A 24,938-nucleotide genomic window follows, 5' to 3' on the forward strand; every position below is an offset into this window, starting at 1 on the left:
AATCAGGCTCATGATTTCCTAGACAGAGTGCTGGCACATCTGCTCTATTTAAAAGTTTATATCATCCTGACATGAAAATGTGGTTGCATGACTACACATGTATAACATATCAGATTGCTTGTTAGGGAAGAAGGAAGAGAAAAAGACAATTTAGAACTCAAAATTGGAAAAAAAAAATGTTTAAATTATTTTACATGTAATTGTAAATGTAAAATATTAAAATAATTTTCTAAAGGAAAAATGAGCCAAAATCATCAGGATAGCTAAGTGACACAGTGGATAAAGCACCAGAAATTCCTGAGTTCAAATTGATCCTTAAATACTTATTAGCTTCAAAAAAATAAAGTCTAAGTCATCTATAAACTATTAAATTTTAAGTTCTACACCTTCTTTACCAGTGGGAAATGTGGTATCTGGTCAAAAGTATTATATGAAATGCAAAGTATCTCATCTAAAATCACTCTAAAAAATTTGATAATATCATTGGTTTCCATGATATGTCAAGCACTTACTTGGCTAATTTAAACTTACTTCCATTTTGCTTAAGTATCAAAATTAAAAATAAAAAAAAAAAGAAAACCAGAAAACTTGATTTTTGCCAACAAAGTACTCTTCTTCTTAGTAAGACTAATTATATTTAAAGCTTGAATTATTATTAAATTAAAAGATTAAATCACATGATACTTTACAGAATTTCGCCTTCATAAGAGGAAAAAAAACTTTTCTACATTTTCAATAACCCATATTATTTTTTTTTCCTAATTTGCAAAAGGCAAGAAGAATACTGCCATCTCTTTAAATGTAATGGTGTTTTACATCTAAAGATTCAGTACAGTCAAGTATGATCTCATCACATTGAATGGAAACCCAAAGAAAGTTTACAAAGCCAAAAAACAGAATAACATAACAGAACAAGAAAAAAATGATCTGGCTCCTTTATTGTCGTTGACATGAATAACAATAGTTTAATGATTCCATAAACAAATCACTGTGGTTCTACAAAATTTTCCAAGGACATTCAATCAAAAAAATAACACTGCTGAAATAAAGATGTATTCCCAGTGAAAACAGGGGTGTAATTATAAATCAATGCCTTAGCTTCTTCGGCTTCACTTGCAAAATGGTGATGGCTTTTTCGAGCTAAAAATTATACCAAAAAAGAAATATACACAGAGAACATGTCAATTATCAATATAACTTTTAAAAAGCTATCTTATCCCACAATATTTCTTGCAATGTTTGTTCTTAAAGAAAGTTAGCATATCCAGGAGTATACTGGCACCAGTTCAAGCCAGCTTGAGAAAAACAATTATTAAATTTTCAGTACAAGCTTTATACTTTGGAAATCAGCAAACACTAAGAATCAGGACTTGAATTAGAATTTACTTCATTATTTAGATCTAAAGATATTAAAGTTAAATGTTAAAGTTGATTAAACTTAAAAGGTATGTCATGATTGTATTTTTTTCAGCATCAATTGTTGAACTTTTACTAGTACATTGTTAAGCACATCACTTCTCAAGTGGAAAAAAATTTGTTAACTTTCCCAATAAAAGAGTTCCTTTTTTTTTCTCTCATCTATTGATTTGTTTATTACAGATATATAGAATAACTGATTTTTCTTGTCTCTAGATTCAAGTTTGTTTTTCATTAGTATGCTACCATTAGGAAAAACACAAGAGTATAAAAATTTAAATTCTCTTATCAAGAAGTAATGTAATTTGAAAACAAGTAAATTATTCTATCCTAAGTATTTGCTAAACAACCTTCACTTTGCTCTTTCATATTTATTAACAATGAAGTCTTTCTTTGATAAAAAAGACATTATCTATACCACTTACTTTGGAATAATACACTTTTTTTAAGAGTTGTATTTTTTTGTATTAAAACAACTTTCAATTCATCTTAGCACAATTCTAGATACACCAGAGCTAAGTATAATTAATTCATATACTCAGTGAATAAGCAGAATTATTGATGGAAACCTTAAGGTCGCTTTGTACATAGTATACAAGAGAATCTAAAAACATAATCACCTACTTGCACCCCAAAATACCATCATCATTTACAATTATATACACAACTCCAGAGGAGGTTGAAAAACCGCTTCTTATTAATTTTCTCTAAGTCAAAGGTTCTTAGGCTAGATCCCACAAGTCGCTTGAAATTATACAAGGGAGAAAAATACATCTTAATTTCTACTTAATTAGTTTCCTTTGTAAATCTATATTTTTTATGTATTTAAAAACATTATTCTGAAAGCAAATCTAAAGATTTCACCAGACTATCAAAGGGGAAGTATGCTCAAAATAGGTTTTAAAAACTCTTCTCTAGGGCCTTCTGGGAAAGACTTCTAAAGTCTTATACCAGCATTTGTATCTGAATTCAATTTATGTAATGACTTAAAAGATTAATATTCAGTTTTTCAGAGGGCCCACAAAAGTTCATCTTATTCACATAAGTTAAAAAGTATGTGTATAGTTCTAGCATCCCTTGTACCTCTAAATCCTATACTCATATGTAAGGAACAAACAAAACAGGACTCAATATCAAGGAATTAGCTAAACTTGGAAAATGATTTAATGCCATTTAACAAAATGAATTTTCCTACTTTTATTATAATGTCTACTCCTCAAATATAGAATTTTTGCATTACTCAATTATTACTCCGGATTTTTTCTACTTAGATCATTTCTGAAACTTCAATATTTCTTAAAAGGAAGCATTTGATCCAGTGATGCTGATAAATGTTTAATGGCTAGCTCTCTTAAAAAAAAAAAAAGGCTATTGCAAAATTTTCTCCATCACTTCCTTAAGTTTAGACAATTAAGCAAACAATAAACCAAGCCCTGATTTATAGCTTTGGCCAATTTCCAAGGTGTAAAAACTCACTCTGAAAATTTAACAATCATCTCTTTTAACCTGTTCTAAACTAGTTCCAGCACATTTCTGTTTCTACCTATAAGTTTCCATAAATATAGCATGACAAAACTAATGTTTTCTTACCTTCATTTACAAAGAAATATGCCATGTGGAATGAACTTCTAATAGCTGCTGGTGAATGGACTATGCCCGTTAAATTCTTCCATTCAAAAGCACTCTTCTCTGGATGCCACTGGACAGCATAAATGGGGTAATCATATGCTAGATTTAAAAAAAGAAAATCACACAATTGGAAGTAACCGCATTAAGAGGCTATCTACATTTATCTTAGATTTAATCTCTAAAAGTCATTATTTTACATATGCCTGCAGTAAATGAAGTCTTATTCCAATCAAGGCTTCACGATATCATGAAGGTGACTGTAGAAGGCTATGTCAGTGTAAGTGCTGGGGATTGCCAAATTTAGAAGATTTTCAAACTCAGGTTTAGAGTCAAATGGTCTGTCTTGCCCTCTGAAGGTCATCCTAGTAAAATTTGAAGTGGCTCATTATGGCAATTCTTTGGCTACCAAGAAATGTATTTTTAAGATTATAGCAACTCAAAATATGTCTACTAAAGAATAGGAGAAAATACATATACCACATGGATCTTTCAAAGTGTTAAAGAAGCAGACTTTAATACATAAAACAGAATGCCTGCAATCATCTGATATATTACATTTTGAAAGTTTCCCCTAAATAAAAGACCAACTGCTATTAACAATAAAATAATTTACTTAAATGCAACTTTTTACAATTTAGTATGGTGCTCCTTTACTGATAAGCAAAGTACACATAAACTCTAATGGTTAGATTATATCTCAATATGAGAGCTAATCATTTATTTCATTCAATCCACACAAATACATTTTATTGCTCCTCACTGTCTACTTTTGTATCTTTTCAGCTACTTACATAAAAATAAAGTATATATATTGGAATCATGAAGCTGTAAGTTCAAAATCACCTCTGACACTAGTTGTGTAAGACAAATGATTTAATCCCTAAACCTCAATTTCTTCTTTGGAAGAATAAAGAGGTTAAACTTTATAATCTCTTAAATTATCTTTCAGCTCTACATGTATAATTCCCTTAAGTCAAATTAAAGGAATAAATTTTACTAATCATCTATTACTTGCAAAGTGCTGTGCTAGACACTCTTGGTAACTTCTTTCTAACTGATTTATCATAAATGATATTAACTAATTATATATATATACATTTACATATGTGTATATATGTACACATATACACACATACATACTATGTGTGTATATAATATATTATATGTATATATATATATATATATATATATATATACCGATATATACACACATGGTATATAAATAATACACATATATGTGTATTAGATTGGGGCAAAGAGAGAAAGACAGATAAAGGAAGGATATAGAGAGAAAGATGAGAGAGAGAGAGAAGGGGGGAAGGAGAGAGCATAAAAGAGAGAAAGGGAGAGAAGAAAGAAATGGAGAGGGAGGAAAGAGAGAATTAGCTATCTGAACTCTAGATGTCCTAAAGACACTTTAAATTCAGAATGTCTAAAATTGAACTTAGCATTTTTCTCTCTTTCTAAGTTTCTTATTATCAAAAGGACCATCCTCCCATTCACCCAGGCTGACAATCTTGGGATCATCCTCAATTCCTCACTCTCACCTCCTCCACATATACTTCACAGTTAATCCTAACTTAATATCTCTCTAATCTGCCTTCTCTTCTCTGTCACTTCCCTAATGCATCTGAAGTACTGCAATACTCTCTTTTTGGTTTACCTGCCTCAAGTCTCCCACTACCCCAATCTATCTTCCACTTAGCTCACCAAAGTGATCTTACTAAAGCACATGTCATACATACATCACTTCATTCAATAAACTCCGGTAGCTACCTATTACCTTCTGGTTAAAGTATCAAATCCTCTGCTTGACTTTTAAACCTAATCTTAACTGTATCTCCCATCTTTCTAATCTACTTACACCTTCCTCACCTTTATATATTCTGCAGTCCAATGACAGTAACACTGGCCCAGAAGTATGCTAGATCCAAATCTAAGTGAAAACCCAAATGCTCTGCATGAGCATTTGCACCTCAGAAATCAGCACTTACTACAAATCAAGGCTTGATTTATTCCTTTGTTGGTTGTCTAGACTTACGAAAGTATTGATAATACAGACTGAACTTAAAAGTGTATATTAAATGCATACATTTCCTCCCTAGCCTGGTTATTAAACATTTACCAGCATACTCTACAATGCTTTATAAGCACACTGCCTGTATTCAGTGGAGTCTAATAGAAAGCTCAGGGAATGAATTTATTTCCAGATTGGAGATGGAGACCTGGTAACTGGAAGTTAATAATAATAATTAGCATTTTCATAGTATTTTAAGCTCTGCAAAATTCTGTGCATCCATGATCTTATTTGAGCTTCATACCATTCATACATTGGCCTCCTTGATGTTTCTAGTACCAAAAACTCTTCCAACTCTGTGTATTTTCACCATCTGTCCATCTCCACCTCTATCCATCCTCCCCATCCTTGATTCTACCTCCTGGCTTCCCTGGTTTTATTAAAATACCAGCTAAAATTTAACCTTCTATAAGAAGCCTTTTCCTAATTCTCCCTAATGCTAGCAATGCTAGCTCCTTCCCAACTATAGATATCTTGTTTGTACATGTTGTTTATTTTTGCCTTTCACTGTATTCCCAGTGCTTAGCACATGTCTGAAATGCAGTAAATGTTTGTTGTTGACTATTGTTCAGAAAGTTCAAAGTCCTATACCCTAATGTTATGGAAATTTCAATACTTATATCTTCTTAACATAATTATTCCCTCTACTGATTCACCCCAATGATGGTTCTTTCCCACCTAATAATAATGAACTTTCTGACAATAAGCTTTTCTAAACTTGGATTAATAATCATAAAACAAACATTTAATCCCATCACTGGGCCTGTACTTGAAGCCTTTGCAAAATGGCAGGCCTGCCAGAACTTGCCATCCACTGGTACAGCCTTTAAGAATCCAGGCTAAAATGAGGTTTCAGAGTAGGCTTTTGTGTTTAGAGTTTATAAATAAATAACATAATTGAAGTATATGTATTACATTCTTAAAATCAAACTGAGATGCAACTGCTTCCTATGTCATCCTACTCTATCCCACTCTAAGACCCAAGAAAAATAAGTATAAAAATGAGGTTAACATACTTCTTTACCTGGCACTATTCAAAAACACAAACATCATCCATTTTATTCCTTTTTTCTATTTCTCTTAATCAGCTAATTGTTTTCTCTATCAATCCTTAGTCTTCATTCCTTTCTCTTTCTCTCTCTTTCCCCCTCCCTTCCAATTCCCTCTCTCTTAATCCCCTTCTTCTCTCCCATATTTTCATTCTCTCTATCTCTGTCTCTCTCCTCTTTCTCTCTCTCTCTCTCTCTTTCTCTCTCTCTCTTTCTCTCTCATCACTCCTTTTAAAGACTGAGTCAAGTAAATGACTATGAAAGATAAGACAATGAGAAATATCAAACACAAGTTCTTCTCTCACCCCAAAGCAGGGTCCTACCTCATCTTTCACTTCTTTTGTACTTCTAAAAGTGATAAGTCTATTTTTCAGGCTTCAATATCCATGACCAATATAGAATAATGTTGTCCAACTATAAAAAATATCAAGTGAAATAAAATATGTGTGTTAAGTGTAGAATAACGTGAAATAAAATGCATATGCATACCTTCCATTGTGGAGATAAATTCGATGTCATCATATGTATTTGTAGATAAAACCTTGTAAAATTCATTTAGCTTCTTATTCATAGTAAAATTCTATGACATAAAAATTTTTTTCAATTACAATTTATTTTTTACTACAATTGTGACTAAACTCATTATCTTTATTATTTAAAAAATGAGTACCTTCAAGGAAAGGCTCCACTTATGAAAATTTGAAGTAAGGGGTTCTTTTGCAAAGGCCTCTAACAAGTCCTTAGAGATATTCTGGAACATCCTACTATCACCTACAGCTGGGGGAAAAAAAAGATAAATTAATAAAACTTACTGGTTTGTGTTCAAAGCAGAAATGGCATTATTGAAATATGGTTGGTATGAATAAATAATTGACTAAATACTAATATTCATATGTTAAAATAAAAGACAAAATGTGTCAAATATAAAAATCTAATTGAAGGTGGGAATTATGGGGCAATGCACAGACAATAAATAGGTTATATTCTTGTCATTGATTCTTCAACTTGAGAGCTTAAAAAATTTGGCATTATTAAAAAGAGGTCCTCACGTCTGAAAATGTTGTGATCTATTGTAGTAGATCATACTCCCCTTTTGTAAACAAGGATTTTTTAAACTTCTAAAGACCGTCAGACAATTTTTCCAATGGAGCACAGATACTTGTCTATAAAAAATAATTTACCACTTTCTTCATGTAACATGTGACCAGAGAGTAGAAAAGGATGCTTTTGATAATTTTTGCTTAGTGATTTTAGCAAATAATTGCAAAATCTTTAACAACAGAAAACCTACCTTTAGTAAAATTTAATGGCAAAGCAATTCCACTAGTGTTGGTCAAAGTGAGTAATAATTTCCCACTGGTCAAGACAGTAAGCTCTTCAAATCCAAGGCATGTTCCCCAAATGGGAAAATAATCTCCTTCTTTATTAGCCTTTATGTAGAGAACAAAAAAAGAAACTAAGCTTACGTACTGACCTCAATAGCAATAAAACACATAAGATGTCTTCCAAGATGATTTCTAAACCTCGTCTTAACTTTACATTGCAGACCCTTGAAAAGCTATAAGGAGGCCATCCCACTGTGTAATTCAGTGAAATAAATAATCAAACATATCTTCAAAAGACAGAATAAACAATGTGACATAATATATACATGTTATTTTTCAGATGCCACTTAATTGATATGATTCACAGTAAAATGTAAATCATTTAAAAATATTTAATTCAGGAGCTTTTGATTAGAAAGTAATCTAGTAATCAGTTGATATAAATACTATACCACGTGAATATCCATAAATATAATTACATAAAAAAAAAAAGAATCTTCATACTTGAAAAGGTTGATTATCACATCAAAAGTCTCTACATAAGCATATTTACACATAAAATCACAAGTTTTCAGGCCTCTCATATTCACAAGAGAAAAATCAAACTTAATTATTTACTTTACAAAATGATTATCAATAGGGTTCCTTGAAATAGTAATTTTTTCTACTACATTTTAAATTATTGCACTTGTAAAAAAAAATTCAAGTTCACTCATGGATATTCATTCAATAAATTGCTAAGCATCTAAAACATGTAAAGTGCTAAAGGATTTAGAAATATATATAAAAATAATTCGGGACTTTAAGCAGCTTGTAAGGGAAAGAGACACATGTACAATATAAGTCAGGAAAAGCTAAGCACTTCATAAGAATGATAAATAATTTCATGGAAGAGATAAAAATTGAGCTGAGCTTTAAAGAATAGGCAGGATTTGGTTAGAAAGAGATGAGGGATAGAAAGAATATATTTCTGCATTAAACAATAGCATGAGAGAATACACTGAGAGAGAGAAATGTACATGAAGCTCAAGCAACTATTTGGCTAGAGCGTGGAGTTTACAGAAATACTAAGAACTAAATTTGGAAAGGGAAAGTTATGGCCAGACTATAAAAAGACTGAATGTTAAGTCTAAGAAAGTTGAAATAAACCCAGATAGCAATAGTAAGACAATGGATATTTTAGAAGAAGTAAGTAGCAGGATCAAAGAAGTATTTCAACAGAATAATCTGGAAATGACATATAAAATCCATTTGGGAATGGTGAGAGGAGATGTCAAAAAGATAGAGGCAGAAATACCAGTGGAGAGGAGGGTTAAAGGTTGGGACTATTATAATCTGGAAATAAAAGAACAATTGCAAATTACCTTCAGGGCCTTGTCATAAAATAGTTGGGCTACATGGCTATATTTTGAGGTCTGAAGATCGACACCTCCACCAGGGAAAAGTATCCTGAAACCAATATCAAATGTTTGGTTTTGTTTTTTTTTACCCCCCACAGAATATAGACAATTTACTTACTAAGTAAAACATATAGTAAGGATAAACATCTGGAGTAAAGGAAATATTAAATCACAAGTTAAGTAAAATTAAAATCCCAGTGTAGCAAAGTTTATATGAAAATGAATACATTGATACTATTTAATTTTATAATTACTATTCAGAAACAACAGCATTTTTTTTTAATTACCAAAGATGTCAAACTGGAACTAATCTCAGAATTCACCAAATGTAACCCCCTCATTTTACAAATCAAGAAACTGAGGCCAGAGAGATTAACTGATTTATCAAGAGTCCCATATATAGAGTTTCTGAGGTAGAATTCAATTCCAAGTATTCCTCACTCCAGGCCTCCATCTACTATTTTACATTGCCTCTTAATATAAAATTTCTTTGATTATTAAAGAAACTTATTCATGTAAGAGCCACAATGACATATCCATTTCTTTATCTATGAAAGAAACTTTAGACTGGGTCTTTTAAATACTTTGATAAAAAGATAGCAGGTATAATAAATATTTTTATTGGAATAGGTGGCAATTCAGAATTAGAAAAAGTCAGCTTAGAAAATCTGAAAATTCAAAAATCATAAGACAAATTAAATGATTATCTTCAGCTGAAGCTTAGTAGATTCTACTCCAATCTCTTATTTTAAATCTATGTAGTATGTGTTTCAATTTTATGTATATTTCTTCTAAACATAGTGTTGGGTTTTGGTTTCTAATCCATTCTGATATTCTCTTCCATTTTATGAGTGAGCTCATCCTCTTCACATTCACAGTTAAGATTACCAACTGTATTTTCCATCTTTTTCTTTTTTTTTTAATTTTCTGAGACAATTAGGGTTAAGTGACTTGTCCAGCCCAGGGTCACACAGCCAAGAAGTGTTAAGTGTTTGAGACCACATTTGAACTTGGATCCTCCTGACTTCAGGACTGATCTATCTATTGTGCCACCTAGCTGCTCTCAACTTTTTCTATAACCCTTATAAACTTCTCCTTTTATTCTGTCTCCTCTTTAAAAGTTTATGTTTCTTATCTCCACCTTTCTTAAAATACCCTTCCCTCTTATTCTCTATCCTCTTGCTTCTCTTAACCTTTTTTCTCCTACTGTGCCTGCATATATTCTTTTCTTCTTGAACCAGTTCAAATTAGATGACATTCACATATAACTCACTCTCCATTTCCCACTGCTATTTCCTAAGTTTCTTTTCTTCTTAGTGGATTTCAGATAGTCTAATGATTCTTAAGTTTTCTCTCCTAGATCTATTTTCCAAGTTAATTGTATTTGTCATAAGATCTTTCATATTTCCTTCACTTTTTTTAGTCTTTTTAATCGTTTTCATTATTTGTTGATATCTCATGAATTCATTAGCTTCCACTGAATCAAAAGTTTTAAGGAATTTTCTTTAGTTAATGCTTTATATCTCTTTTGCCAAGCTGTCTATCCTTTTTCTTTTTTATAACTTTCTCAGTTATCTCTTCTTTCTTTTTTTTCCAATTTTTCCCTCTACTACTCTTTTTTGGCTTTTTAAAATCATTATTTTCCCCAATTCTTGTTAAGCTTATAACCAACCTGAAATTTTCTTTGAAGTTTTGGTAGTATATAATCCATACATTATCAACTTTGTTATCTCCAGGAAATAGTTATGCAAATGATTTACATGTATATTAAAAATATTCTTGATGAAATATTAGAAGGGAACAGATGATTAATTTTCTAAAGCAAAATTAATTTTTATAGTCACAGGGCTAAAATTATAAAGGATGTAAATTCTCATGATATTTGTTTATCTTTAAGAGATTAGAACTGTTTTTTAAAATAAATTATTTGCAGAATTAATTCTGCCTACTTTCAAATTGTTTTCAATTCATCTCCAGTGTCTAGAAGATAACTAAAAGAAACATATTTTAAAGTAATAGCCCTAAATCATAGCAATTGCTACAGTTTACACAGCATACCACACTAAAGAATTGTCTGAGAGGCAAGGGGAAATTATTACTATTATTATTATAGGTTCTACTTATTACATTAGGTATAATCTGGAAGATTAAATAAAGTATTTAGAAATTATTTATCATTTTTATCTGCGATAGCACTAGATATGGAGTGAGATGGACTCAATTCAAACTCTGTTATTGAGTGATTTTTTGGGCAAGTCAATTGTCTGGGCCTCAGTTCCTTGATCTATAAAATGAGGTGGCTCTTCTGTCTCTAAATTTATGGTCCATAGTAGGAATACTATGTACTCCATCCAAGTTCATATGCCACTGACAGTACCTGGCAAAAAAGTAAATAAATAAATAAAACATAGACAAATCCCAGCTATAAATTTCTGTCTCCATTACCCATATTTGAGCAGACAAAGGCAAAGGGTGATATTAGTCCAAGAAATGGGAAGGTGGGGACTATGACTGACTTCCATTCCTTACTTACCAATCCTGACTGATATTGTGAGAAAATGAAATCTATGAATGTATAATCCTGAGCCTGCTCAAATAATCCCTCCCAGATAGGAACATAGAAAAAATTAAGTCCTTTAAGGAAGGAACTGTCTTCAATATATTAAGACAGTCAAAGAGCTTAGTATAAAAATGACTTGATTATAAATGAGTTTTGATAAAGGAAGAGGGAAAGGAAGTTAACTCAGTAATAGGAAGGAAAAGGAAATAATCATTTGAGGTCTTTCCTTAGGATGGTAAGGCAGATCTCTTAGAGGGACTAGATAAATAAAAGAAGATGAACATCAGTATAAGGAAGCCAGGTTACCAATGATTTTTAAGTGATGCAGATACAAGAAGAAAAATCTATGAAGGCTTTACATACTTAAGCCACAAATATCTCATTGAGAGGCCTGGATAAGTAGTAGATTAAGTACATTTCAAATTCCGGAAGCTCTCTATATAGATAAAAAGAAATGAAAAGTTTTCTCATGGAAAGAAAAGTCAAAATTTAAATACTGATTATTAGTAATTAAGTTAAATGAAAGATGGCACTATTTTGTATTCGTTTGTATTCTTTTCTTAGTCATGTATCTTGATTTAATTTGTTTTAAAAAATTATAATTTATGGCAACAGTATAAATTATTAACAAATAGTTATATCTGTAGAGATGAGACTAATAAACTTAATAATTCACATTATTCTCAGCTACATCTGAATAATGGTACCAGGTATTGTAATTAGAAGTATGGTATCTAAAAAAAAGAAATCAACCCCTATAGAATTTATCTTGCATTTAAGTCTAATTTTACAACGCAATTAAAAAATACTATCATTACTGTCTTCTGAGAACCCTCCAAAGCAAGAAAAAGAACATTATTAAACAGCCTTGTAAGAAATATCAAGGAAATAGCAACCACACCATGGGGACATATGTGATTTTGCAGCTGTCAAAAACTCCTTCCCTTTATCAAAGCAAATCAGAAGCTTCTCTGCAACTTTTAATTTTAGTAAGCTGCCGAGAGCACTAAGAGGTTCACACAGACATTTTGTTGCTGAAGTGGAATTGGAAATGATCTGAGGCCAGATCTCTAATTATTATACCATGTTATTCCTAAGAAACCTTATACAGGCATTATACGTATATGCCTGTACTTATACAATCATTATTTCATATATAGTAAATCTTTAGGTATGTGTGCTACATGCAAGTCTATAACTTACCCATTGATAGAATGGAAGAGATTATCGTAGTCGTCATCTGATTGTGTTAATCTGAAAGCAACCACAAAAATAATGACAGGGTAAATTTGTTTGAAAACTTAATGTTATAGTTACAAACTTAAAATAATGCCTTTTAAAAGATCAAAGTAGTATCTGTGTGTGTGTCTGTACATACATATTTTTTATAATTCAGTGAACTTATAATTATAATGAAATTAATAACTTATATGAATATAATAAAATTCATATTATATATGTGTATATATAATTTCATTCACTTCTCAGGAGATAGAATACTGGGATTAGAGTCATGAAGGCTGAATTCAAATCCAGTTTCTGACACTTAGAAGTCATAAGCAAGTCATTTAACTATGTTACAGGTAACTCCCTAGAATTAATATAACAAATCACAGATAAGTTGTGACCTGCATTGGGAAACTCCCCATACTAGGCATTTCCTATTTCAATGAAATCTCACACACACACTCACATCAAATCGCAAATCCTTTGGATATTCACAAAGCTTCACAAAAACCATACAAGGCAAAAAAATTAACACCAATTATTCTTATCTCCATTTTACAGATGAGCAAACTAAGACTGAGAGAGATCATAAAGCTAATTGCCTAAGAGGCAATGCCAGAAGTCAATTCTAGGTCTCTGCATTCAAGACTTGTGTGTATGAGAAAGAAAGAAAGAAAGAAGAGTACAAATATGAAAAATCCAGATTAAAAAATTAATTTAAAGCATTTAAGAAAAAACGCCTTGCAGTGCAAGATGTTTATTAACTCCTCTCCACTTGCAGAGTTCTGAAGATTTTCTTCCTAAGCCAATATCATATATGCTACATTCTTATCTGTGTGTTCACTCATGCAAATTTTTTTTGAATACTGATGTTAATATCTGTTAAGTATTGGGGGCAGCTAGGTGGTGCAGTGGATAGAGCATCAGCCCTGAATTCAGGAGGACCCAAGTTCAAATCTGGTCTCAGACACTTAACACTTCCTAGCTGTGTGACCCTGGGCAAGTCACTTAACCCCAGTCTCAAAAAAAAAAAAAAAAAAAAAAAAAGAGAGAAAGAAAAGTGTTAAGTATTGTAAAAAACAAGAATAGTATAATTTGGTGGAACAGCAATGAACTTGGACTCAGGAAGTCTGAGTTCAAATCCTAAGTGATATGTACCAGCTATGTGATCCAAGATGAGTCATTTCATTTCTCTGAGACTCAGTTTCCCCATATGTAAAATGAAGCTAATAATGCTCCTCCTATCTTTCATGTAAAGTTATTATGCAGAGAATGTTTTATCTAGTCAAAGGCAGTATATTAATGTTTTATTATCATTATTAGAAATTTCCTGTTTGCATTGTTGCATACCTAATAATGTTATATTTTTTTAAAGTTTCCTGAGGCAGCTAGGTGGCGCAGTGGACAGAGCACCAGCCTTGATTTCAGGAGGACCTGAGTTCAAATCTGGTCTCAGACACTTAACACTTCCTAGCTGTGTGACCCTGGGCAAGTCACTTAATCCCAATTGTCTCAGGGGGGAAAAAAAGTTTCCCTAGTATGGAAAGGAAGAGAGACTATCCACAATAAATTTATAAGGACAGCTGGGAAGCACAGTGGATAGAGTGCTGTGTGACCACAGGCAAGTCACTTGTTTGTCTCAGTTTCCTCAATTGTAAAATGCAGCACTTATCTCCCAGGGTTGCTGTGAGAATCAAATAAGATAATAATTATAAAGCACTTAGCACACTATGTGATACAAAGTATCAAATACATAAATGTTAGTAATATTGTTAAGTCTTTCCCATGCATCAAGCACCAAGCTACTGGAAATACCAAGACAAAAACATGGTCTCTGCCCTCAAGAAGCTCATACTCTAACTGGAGAGACAAATGCAAACAACTATATACTTTTAAGATATATATTAAATAAATTAAAAAGCCAATATTATAGGAAAGGTACTAGCAGTGGGAAGGGCCAACGGATGTCTCCTGCAGAAAATGTGGTTTGAGAGAAATCAATAAGTAGTGCTGAAGAGGGAAAGAAAGCATTATAGTAACCGGGGACAGCCATGAAAAGGCACCAAGTGTTGCTTTATTTAACTATCTCTCCTTTGACTGCTAGTTAAAAAGAATAGAAAAAAAAAAAAAAAAAAAGCTAACCTTTCTTTTAGGATGAGATAAAGGAAAAGAAGTGATGAGACTGGATTAGGCAAAGATTGGTGACAGTAGCAGAAAAATACAGATCTATCCTGGGCAAGTCACTTAACCCCAAATGCCTCAGCCAAAAAAAAACAAAAACAAAAACAAAAACAAAACAGATCTTCCTACAAGTTTGATGCATGAGTCAAGGTCAAGGCCAGAGTGCAGAAAAGGAAAGGGAAGTCCAGATAGGGCTAACACTATACTTCAAAGGAACTTTTGCCTGCTTACAGTCCCAGTTCTTTACAAATCACCTCAATAAGAGGAAGCTTGAGATCTGTTCACCAGCAGTGATGTCTGCTAAGCTGATGAAAAAGTCAAATAAGTCAAGGATATCCCACACTTTCAAACAGGTAATGACTGAATCCAGAGCCTTGTTATGAAAAATATCATCACATTTAATATAGTGGAATGTGATCTTTTTAAATGCAAGATCTGCATTGCTTTTTTATTTGTAACCCCAGTCATACATAGGTCTCAGAAGTTAAAAGAATAATATGCACCTTTTTTTTTTTTTCATTCATTCAGTCTGCTTGAGTCTAAAGTCAACCCAAACTTATTTTTGGTGCTTCCCCTATATACTTTTAGGAATTCCTATTGATTTTCCCCTAGAACATCTCTTAAACTGATTCATCACTTCACACCTAAATTATTACCAAAAACTTCAATTTAACTCCCCCAATTTCAACTTCTGTCTACTTCAATCCATCTTTATATATACTACCCATGATTCTCCTGACCCCTCATCCATATTCTTTCTCCTACATTATGCTGCCTAACATTTAGAAAGTACATGTTCCTTGAGCACATGAATAAATTACCCCAGTCTTGTAAATATTTAAGCACACTGATAAACTTGGGTTAATTTTAACTACACAGGATTCTATGAGTGGACTGCATGTATTTTTCCAGATTTCTGTTGAGATATTACAGAATAAATATATGTAAGTGCATATTTACTTTAATAAAGAATGCTCATTCTGTAGAAACAAAAGATTCTAGAAATTATTTTCTTATATCCCAGTGTAAAGTAATAATATAGAATTGTTTACATCACTAAATTCCAGGGCAGACTATCACAAACAGCTAGAGAGCTTGCTTCAGACTATTCATGTCAGAGAGAAAAGGTCAAAGATGAGAGAGCTTTTATGGTCAGAACATGAAAACAAGTAAAAGAAATGTTTCTTGAGGATTGAAGTCTAGAGAGGCAAACTTGAATATAGGATATTTACTCTGGGGAGAATACATGGGATCTTCACTCTTCAGACTTCAGCCTGGCCTTTCTTTCCATTCAGAATTCTGTTTTCTGTTTAGCAAAGTGGGTAGTTATCTCAGAATTTCAAGGAGTTCCTAGTCTTCTCCCTCCCCTAATTCATTAATAAGGTGTAGATAACAGTAATGGCAAAATAGAGTCTGACACATAGTCAATTGATCGTGCTTAGCCACAATTGTGTGAGTGCTTATATTAGCTTTAATAGGCCACATTTTTCCAACCATACCACATTCACCACATACAAATGGACCACTTACCTAGCAACAGATAATATACACTAGAATGCACACATAGCTGTTATTTCAATACTTTTTCACCATGATTTTTCATCTTCTGTCCCTTGTTTATTTTTACCATATTTGCTGACCTTCAGGTCACTATTTGTCTAATGTTTAAATTATAAGACAATGAAATGTTGAGGACATTTTGAAAGTTTGTAGAGACGAGATTTGTAATTAAGATTGTTCCAGCAAATTTTCAGGATATGTCATCAAAGATAAGAAATGCACTGAGATCCCAGGCCGAACAGTGGACACCCTTTCTTGAGCTTACTCCACCCTTTCCAATGAGCTTCAGATTGCTGAGTCATGGATCAGAATTTTCCCTTCAAGAGTTTCTTTTTTGCTTCCAGGTTTTACACTTTTATATTCATATGTACATTTATGTGTTATAATACATACATATATAATATATGTAGAATATAATATCTCTTCTCATAATGGCAACTTATGTATAAGTCCTTTTAAAAAAAAATCTTAAGAAAAGACATCAATAAAACTATTAATAACCTGAAAGAGGATTATTAAACAAAATATATCAGAAAAGTTTGGAAGGAATGATTAAAAGCAAAGGGTAGTAGCAATGAGTACTTGGGGTAGGAACATAGCTGAACCAAAAAATTTTTAAATGCGTTGGCAATGATGTCATAATTCTGAAACAAAATCTATTCTTTATTTTTAATGTAAAGATAAGATATATTACTTTAACTCTCCTCAGGACAGCATTTCTCAAAAAATGATATAAAAATAATGCAATATAATATGTTTGGAATGTAATATATAACCCAGGGGAATATATGTTAAATTAGTATATTCTGGGAGATTTCAGAACATTTTAGACCAATGAGGCAAATTAAATGTAAGAGAGCATTTTCTATAAGGAAATTGTTCTTTATTCTTTAATATAATATCCTTTAGCCCTACCAAGTCAATAGAACCACAAAGTCAGTTTCATCTTAGGAAGGTCTGTCATAAATCTGACTTAGAGTTGTAGAGAATTTACAGATGAAGAAACTAAGACACAGAGAGTTAAATGACTTGTCCAATTTCACACAGCTTGAATACAGGTCATTATGCATCATCAGAGCCTTGACTAGTTAGGAGGAAAAAGCTAGTCATTTGAAAAAATCATGTAAATGTCCTCTGCCATCCTTTCAATGAATGATTTCTTTGTTCTAATATGAATGTTTTTAAGTAGCTTCTTTTGTTTCATTTCAAATGAATTGTTTATATAAAACTCAAGTTACTTTTTAATGTTTGTGTTTCTTATGATATTATTTTCTTTTCTATATCTTCTATGTGTGTGCCTATGTAACCATTTCTGTTACTTGCACACTATCTTTAGAAGCTAACAAAAAAAAAAATGTTAAAGAATGTAGGCCAGAGTGGGACCAGGAGATCATCATATACTTCAGCAACAATACTATATGAAGATCAATTCTGATGGACGTGGCCCTCTTCAACAATGAGAGGATCCAAATCAGTTCCAATAGAGCAGTAATGAACTGAACCAGCTACACCCAGTGAAAGAACTCTGGGAGATGACTATGAACCACTACATAGAATTCCCAATCCCTCTAAATTTGTCCGACTGCATTTTGGATTTCCTTCACAGGCTAATTGTACACTATTTCAAAGTCCGATTCTTTTTGTTCGCCAAAACAACTGTTTGGTCATGTATACATATATTGTATTTAACTTATACTCTAACATATTTAACATGTATTGGTCGACCTGCCATCTGGGATAGGGGGGAGGAGGGGAAAAATTGGAACAAATGGTTTGGCAAGAGTCAGTGTTGTAAAATTACCCATGCATATATCTGGTAAATAAAAACTATTAAAAAAAAAAAAAAAAAAAAAGAATATAGGCCATTAAGTTCATAGTCAAAATGATATAATAGTGAAATAGAAAAAAAAAAGCCTCAAACTGACACATTCTTGTCACAAAAATAAAGCTACCATTACATGATGACTTTAATTTTTAGAAGTGTAACATTTTCTATATAAACGGTATAAAGTTGTCAAAAACTCTACCTGATTGGCACAACCCTTGCACCTGCAGACTCCAGATATTTTACATATGAAGCAGCAATGTAATAGTTTCCATAGTGTTTCAAATTTTTCTTGTGGTTAGCTTGTGCCAATATCCCTACAGGTATTCCAAAAGAAAAAAAAAAAAGTTATTTCAAACAACAGTCTGGCTAAAGCAACTCAGTTTTTGTTTACTTGTTTACTTTAAGACAAATCCCATTGCTATTTTTATTCAAAGAACTAAGTATATAAAGTCTCAAGTATGCCAAACAGGTAAATTCAAAGAGAGGCCTACCAGAAATTACATAAATGGTTTCAGAAATCAACAGCTTTAAGAGTACTAATTCTTAATAAAGTGAGGTCCAAATTTAGGTAAGAGCTAATCAACATCAATATCTTTACAGAATCATAAGGTTGAAAATGGTCAGAAAGATCACCTAGTTCAATTTCAAGTCATGAATAAAATAAAATCTGAGGCCTTGAGAGGGGTAGTAACTAGGCCAAGCCTACACACTGCTGTTCTGACCACAAAGAAAGAATCATGAGAACAGATTTAGAGTGGGAAGGAACCTTACAGATTGAATCCAACTTCACCATTTGACAGATGGGGAAGATGAGGAAGCTGAGTGCCAGAGAAGTAAAGCAAACAGTCTCACAGAGCAAGCATCTGAAAAGGATTTGACTCAGCTTTCTGCCTCTAAGTCCAGTGTCATCCACCCTATCGGGAAAGCTCCTGTTCTACTTCCTTTACTTGAAAAATCAGTCAATGCTCTCTACTAAGAGAACGCATTAGTGTCATCCAGCCCCAATCCTCCCTAGTTCTCAGTCCTCTCTAGCAACATTGACAAACAGATCAAAACTCTAAACCAGATTGGCTAGGCCTGAGGAGCTGGAGAAAGTGGGAGAAAGCAAAGTGATCTGAGTTCTTATTCCTTTAGTCTAGTGAGTTTATGGCCTTGTTTGCACAGTAGGAAGATGGCTCAAGGGATCATTGGCTTCTGATATCTCTAGTAAGTTCCCTTAATATCATTGAACACATCTTTCTTTTGAGGTTCTACAAGCTGTTCCAAATGAAGCCAGAGCTACCTTAATAGCCCAACTTCTATACCTGGACTAGCCAGAAAATTCCAGTGTCAGGAACTCTTATATTACATTTAATGTCCAGAAGGGCAAAGCAGAAAGTGAAGATTCTGATGACCACAATGAACATTGATGACAACCTTGTCAAGAACCATGAAGTTTCTGCTGTGCCAACAGTGCTGACCATTAAGAATGAGGATATTTGGGCAAATTTATGGATGTCAAGGATATGGAAGAAGAAATTGAAATTCTCCCCAATAAGGTGATCTGCTGAGCCTTGCCAACCTTTGTTTCCCCCTTCCCAGAAGAGTCCTAGCCCTCTTTTCACTGAGGCTCTCCATGACCTAGGTCTCATTGACTCATTTTGAGTCTTTTTTCATCTCCAAATATAAGAACCAAGAATACTTCCTAGTTTGTTTGTCGAGGCCTGGAAGGTAAGGAAATAGTGCTGGTGCTCATTACATTTCCTAAACCCAACAAGGTGATACAGTGGAAAATGCTCTAGCCCTTAGATTTAAGAGTTCAAAGCCCACCTCTAGAGCTTACTATTTTCATAAACTGGGCAAGTTCCAAACTTCCTGAGTCTCAACTGCCAACATGCCTCTTGAGCTGATGATCCCCTGTGCATTCAGATCATAAGAGTCCAGTTTCCAAGTCACAAGATAGATCAGAGAATTACAAATTTCTTGACAAAAGAGAACTTGACAGTCACCAGTCCCAAACCCCTCATTTTACAGATGAATAAGTCAGTCAATTTATCATTAATTTAATTATTTAATTAAATTGAAAATTGTATAACCAATTCTATTTACAACTTCAATTCAAATTATGTAACTTCAATTATGAAGTTAAATGACTTATCTAAGGTCAAACAGTTAGCACATGGCAGGGCTAGTATTTGAATCCCTCATGACGTAGTACAAAACTACTTCCTCTTCACAAGACATATATATTAACTAAAACTGGGAAAACGAAGTTTTCTGACATTTTCTAAAGCCAACAGTATGCAAAGGAAAATGTATTTTTGACCACTAAAGTCAGGCGTGCAAAGCCCACCTCTAAAGGTGGGCTATATTCATGATTTTCAAATTCTTGAGCCTTCAGTAAAACAAAGAGGGTTGGACCAGAGGGCCCCTGAACTCCAGTTCCCGATCCATGATTGGGCCCAAAGCCTCACACCAAACTACTGCTTGCAATATCAACCACGGTTACCACTTATTAGGATGCTTGTAGGACCGACCTGACGGTAGAGGAAGATAATAACCACCTCCTACAAGAAAACCCTGGACTGATTCCTGAGGGAGCGAACAGGTGATAAACTATCCCATAAATCAGCTGCGACGCAGCCTCGTCTACTTTCAAGAGCATTGTTCCTAGGGTGGTGAATTAAGGGGTGGGAGGGGCTGTTGGTGGAGCAGTAACAGTTCCTTCCACATTGCAATCTCCCACACCCAAACTCTCGGCGGGGATGGGGGAAGAGGGAGCTGGGTGCCCTCTAGGATGTCCTTGGGCTGGGGCGCTCAGTCCGGTGAGGTTCCTAGGATTCTCCTTTGTACTCTTGCACTTGCACTTAAGGCTGCACACACAAACACACACGCACACGCACACACCCCAGCGCCCAGAGCCCCCTCCTCTTACCAATGACCGGTCTCTCATTGATGCCCTCCCCGGACAGCTCGCCCACAGCGCTGCAGAGAAGGATAGCTCCCAGCGCGCACAGATGCTGCCAAGGGCTCCCCATCGCGCAGACCCTCAAGCTACCTCCTCCTCGCTAGAGGTTTCTTCCCCAGGACCAGCGAGAGAATGAGCCTGGGAGCGTCCGCAGAAGCCTGGGATCCCTTCAACACTGGGCGGTGGCTCACATCGGAAGCTTTTTCAACAGCCGAGAAACTAGAGGGAGGAAGAATTGCCCCATGGGAAATGTAGTCCGGAGAACGCTGCAGCATCTTGACACCCCAAGGCAGAGACTGACAACTGCCTAGTTATCATCAAAAACAATGTTCTAGTCTACTTCTGTCTCCCCTTGTCTGTCTCTGTCTCTCTCTGTCTCTCTGTGTCTCTGCCTGGGAAAACCAAATTTGAGAATAGATGGTACTGCCCAAAAGAGAAATCTTAAGTTTTGATTGTCTCCTGGTGAGTCTTTCTCCTTAGCCCTAAAAAGATTTGACTGAACTAGAAGAAGAGAATACAGGATTCCCTGTCTATATAATGCAAAAGCTTAATAAGCCTTAGATAAGAGAGCAGGCTTAGATCTAAAACTTAAATAAAAGATGAGAGAAGGTCCATTTTCCAAGTCCAAAGTGACAAGAATCATAGAACTCAGCGGGGTGAATGGAAGCATATGCAGATTGCTAATATCTCAGAAACTATAGAATAGTATATTTTAAATAATATTAGATGTAACGTGCTCTCCTGGCAGTTACAATTACTAGTCTGTCCTAGACCCACCAGAGTACCTTTGACCACTGTCCTTTGCAGTGTGAGCTCTACCCGGCTCGCCTCCTCTGAGGCCTTCTAAGGTCTCTGGCCACAATCTCTTGAATCTATAGCTTAGTAACCGGTAGCGCACTCAAGAACAACCACATGTAATCTTAAAAGCCTTTATTATACCTACTCACATAATGCCCTAACTGATGCCCTGACTTGTTGGTTCCCTGGTGAACACCTGGTCAGAAGACCCACGTGTTCACTACCAAAACCCTTACCTCTTTTGGCTACCCATCTTGGCTTGGCCACCCAGGCTAGGAGCCAGGGTGAACAGCACGAGGTTAAAGAGGGCGGTTGCTGCCTGCAGTGGGCTTATATAGGGCCTGTGAGGTCACACACACAGCCAATCAGCGAGAGAGTCACCCTTTACGAAGCTATCTCAATATGGCCAGGATCCCGCCCAAGGGCAGTCCTAATATCCACAGAAATTACTTCCGGGCCTCAATCCCGATGCACTGTGTCCGCCCATTTAAAGGCTCCTTACAATTCCCTTTCTCTTGTTTTGCGGGAACCGCACATCTCACCAAGCTAAACTTTTAGCACCAGCTGTAGTTCACTTGATCCATGAGATGACAGTGTTATGCCCAAGGAGGTCCAAAGCAGCAGATCAGTAAACAGAAGTATGACAATGAGAACCAGGCTCAACAGTGGCCCAAATGTTCAACCCATTCATCAAAGTCATACTCGAGATAATAAGCCAAAGAGGTTGGATGCCAATGAGGTAGGATGTCAACACTGAGGTGGGAAGTCAACAAGGTAAAACATCACAATTCTAGTTAACAAATATCAGTAGGTAGGTTGTCACAATTCTAGTTACATTTATCACAGTTCTAGACCAATTCTAGTTTCTTACAATTTTCTGTTGCACTTTTCACACTCCTAGAACAATTCTAGCTTATCACAATTCTCAATTGCACTTTTCACAATCCTAGAACAATTCTAGCTTATCACAATTCTCAATTGCACTTGTCACAATCCTAGAGCAATTCTAGTTTATCACAATTCTCAATTGCACTTTTCACAATTCTAGAACAATTCTAGCTTATCACAATTCTCTATTGCACTTTTCACAATCCTAGAGCAATTCTAGTTTATCACAATTCTCAATTGCACTTTTCACAATTCTAGAACAATTCTAGCTTATCACAATTCTCTATTGCACTTTTCACAATCCTAGAGCAATTCTAGCTTATCACAATTCTCTATTGCACTTTTCACAATTCTAGAACAATTCTAGTTTCACAGGTGCACATAAGCAGTCATGTCCAGTAACATTGTCTCAATAACAATGGCAGGTGGGTGTGTTGGTTTTTCACCCACTAATTTAAAAGCATAGTCCTTCAATAGAAAGCATAGGGCAAAGCCTCTTCCCAGGCCACCATATGGCAAGTGGCCACGGGAGAAGCAAGCAGGCCCATTGTCCATTTACAGTCTTTATATTGCGTATCACCCAAAACAGTCCATTTCAGCTGCAACACTGGAACTGTGTCTGGTGTCTCTGGTGTCACGGTCAGGAGGGGCATCGCTGCCATCAGCGTCTGAAGGGCTGCTGACATCTGGCTGGTCTCTCTGGCCAGTTGTCTGGTCCTTCTCTTGGATCCCCAGGTTACAAATGTCTCTGGTGGGGATGAACTCTGCTGCTGGATCTGCACCTAGGAAGGAATGTCCCCGGGGCCCAACTTGGGCCTTTCCAAATGCCATCCAGGCCTTTCCACATCACAGTGGAAACAAAGTTGTTGTCAAAAAGATTAACAAGTCAGACAAAAGTCAGTCTGTCACTTAGCTGCACTTTCTGTGTATGCCCGAAGTGCATTGCTAAGGTAAAATGCAAAGAATTTAAAAATGTAAAACCAAAATAATTTAAAAGTGTAAAACCGAAATAGATTAAAAATATAAAACCAAAATAACTTTAAAATGTAAAATCAAAATACTTTGAAGATGTAAAATCAAAAATGTTTTAAAATGTAAAATCAAAATTTAAAATTGTAAGCAATCACATATCCCAAAATTCCCTTCTCTTGTTTAGAAGAGAAGATCTTGGGGATAGTCTGTGCAGTAATGACTTTACTAGAACACTCGGCTATATCCCTGAATTCTTTTGCCTAAAAATCAAAGTTTGAATTTCTGATACCGAATTGTACTCTAGGAGTGTGAATCAATAAATCTGATATTACTTTTCCTCCTGGGTCAAAGATCACACACTGTCTATTTATTCTAGTGATTAAAACAACAATTTTCCAACCCATTCTAGACATAAACACTGTTTTATAAGTACCCGTAGGGGGTTGGGAAATCAAGCTCACCTGTGGAAGTGGAAAATCCACGAGGTAAGAAAAGAGGAGTTTCAACTCTCCAAAGACTATCCTAGCAGTTTTACAAGTATAAAACTCCACTCTCTCTAACTGCAAGGTCTTGTCCCTGTAAGGTTTCTTAGAAATTAACTGAACTGTATTTTTAAAACTTTTCTGATTATACTCAATACCCCACAATTCCTTTTTGCCTTGGGGCATAAAGCCTACTCCTGTCCTTTGAAAAGAAGACACAGGAGTTTTGAATGGATTAATGGGCAGTGCTGATAGCATTATCGCCCTTCCTTTTCCTCCTCCCCCTTCTCCCTTGGCCCAAGAAGGTGAGGCAGAGGGAAGAATTGGAAAATCCCCCAAAGGCTGATTCCAAATCAAACCTGAGCTTTGCACATAAAAAGAACTAAACTTCTTCTCAATGGAAGAGTAATCAATAAATTCCTTAAAACAACAATGCAGGAGGTAAACCAACAAAATGCTAAGAAGAATTTCTACAACTTTAGTCCATGTGGTTCCTTTATTTCCTTCCTTAGTTTCTGCCACTGGTTTGAACTCTTCCTGTTCTATCTGTAGTAACCTAGCTTTTTCTTCTTTCTCTATCTCCATCTGTAGTTTAACCT

The 24,938-nt window shown here is 34.6% G+C and overlaps 1 protein-coding gene across 2 annotated transcripts; it reads right to left on the reverse strand.

Annotated features, from left to right (window-relative positions):
- Window positions 1-921: 921 nt before the first annotated feature.
- Window positions 922-21,394, reverse strand: GGH (gamma-glutamyl hydrolase). Of its 2 annotated transcripts, none has more exons than XM_074278764.1 (9): window positions 21,167-21,394; window positions 18,452-18,566; window positions 12,660-12,710; window positions 8,861-8,945; window positions 7,427-7,601; window positions 6,842-6,978; window positions 6,661-6,751; window positions 3,007-3,144; window positions 922-1,140 (listed from the first exon to the last, which is right to left on the reverse strand). In XM_074278764.1, the coding sequence occupies exons 1-9, from the start codon at window positions 21,267-21,269 to the stop codon at window positions 1,019-1,021; spliced, it is 1,017 nt and encodes a 338-aa protein (XP_074134865.1). In that variant the 5' UTR covers window positions 21,270-21,394; the 3' UTR covers window positions 922-1,018. The 2 variants fall into 2 exon arrangements, with proteins under 2 accessions (XP_074134865.1, XP_074134866.1); XM_074278765.1 differs by having other exon boundaries at window positions 6,842-6,948; window positions 7,463-7,601; window positions 21,167-21,392.
- Window positions 21,395-24,938: the final 3,544 nt, after the last annotated feature.

The sequence above is a fragment of the Sminthopsis crassicaudata genome, chromosome 1 (genome assembly GCF_048593235.1).
Source record: "Sminthopsis crassicaudata isolate SCR6 chromosome 1, ASM4859323v1, whole genome shotgun sequence".
Classification (NCBI taxonomy): Eukaryota; Metazoa; Chordata; class Mammalia; order Dasyuromorphia; family Dasyuridae; genus Sminthopsis; species Sminthopsis crassicaudata.

Excerpts from the sequence above, each read along its gene's own strand:
- GGH (XM_074278764.1), bottom strand. The coding sequence starts at position 21,269 with ATGGGGAGCCCTTGGCAGCATCTGTGCGCGCTGGGAGCTATCCTTCTC. Across the intron at positions 18,567-21,166 it reads CAATGAGAGACCGGTCATTG|GGATATTGGCACAAGCTAAC; the intron begins GTAAGAGGAGGG and ends GAATACCTGTAG. Across the intron at positions 8,946-12,659 it reads CTCTTCCATTCTATCAATGG|GATACTTTTCCCTGGTGGAG; the intron begins GTAAGTTATAGA and ends TATTGGTTTCAG.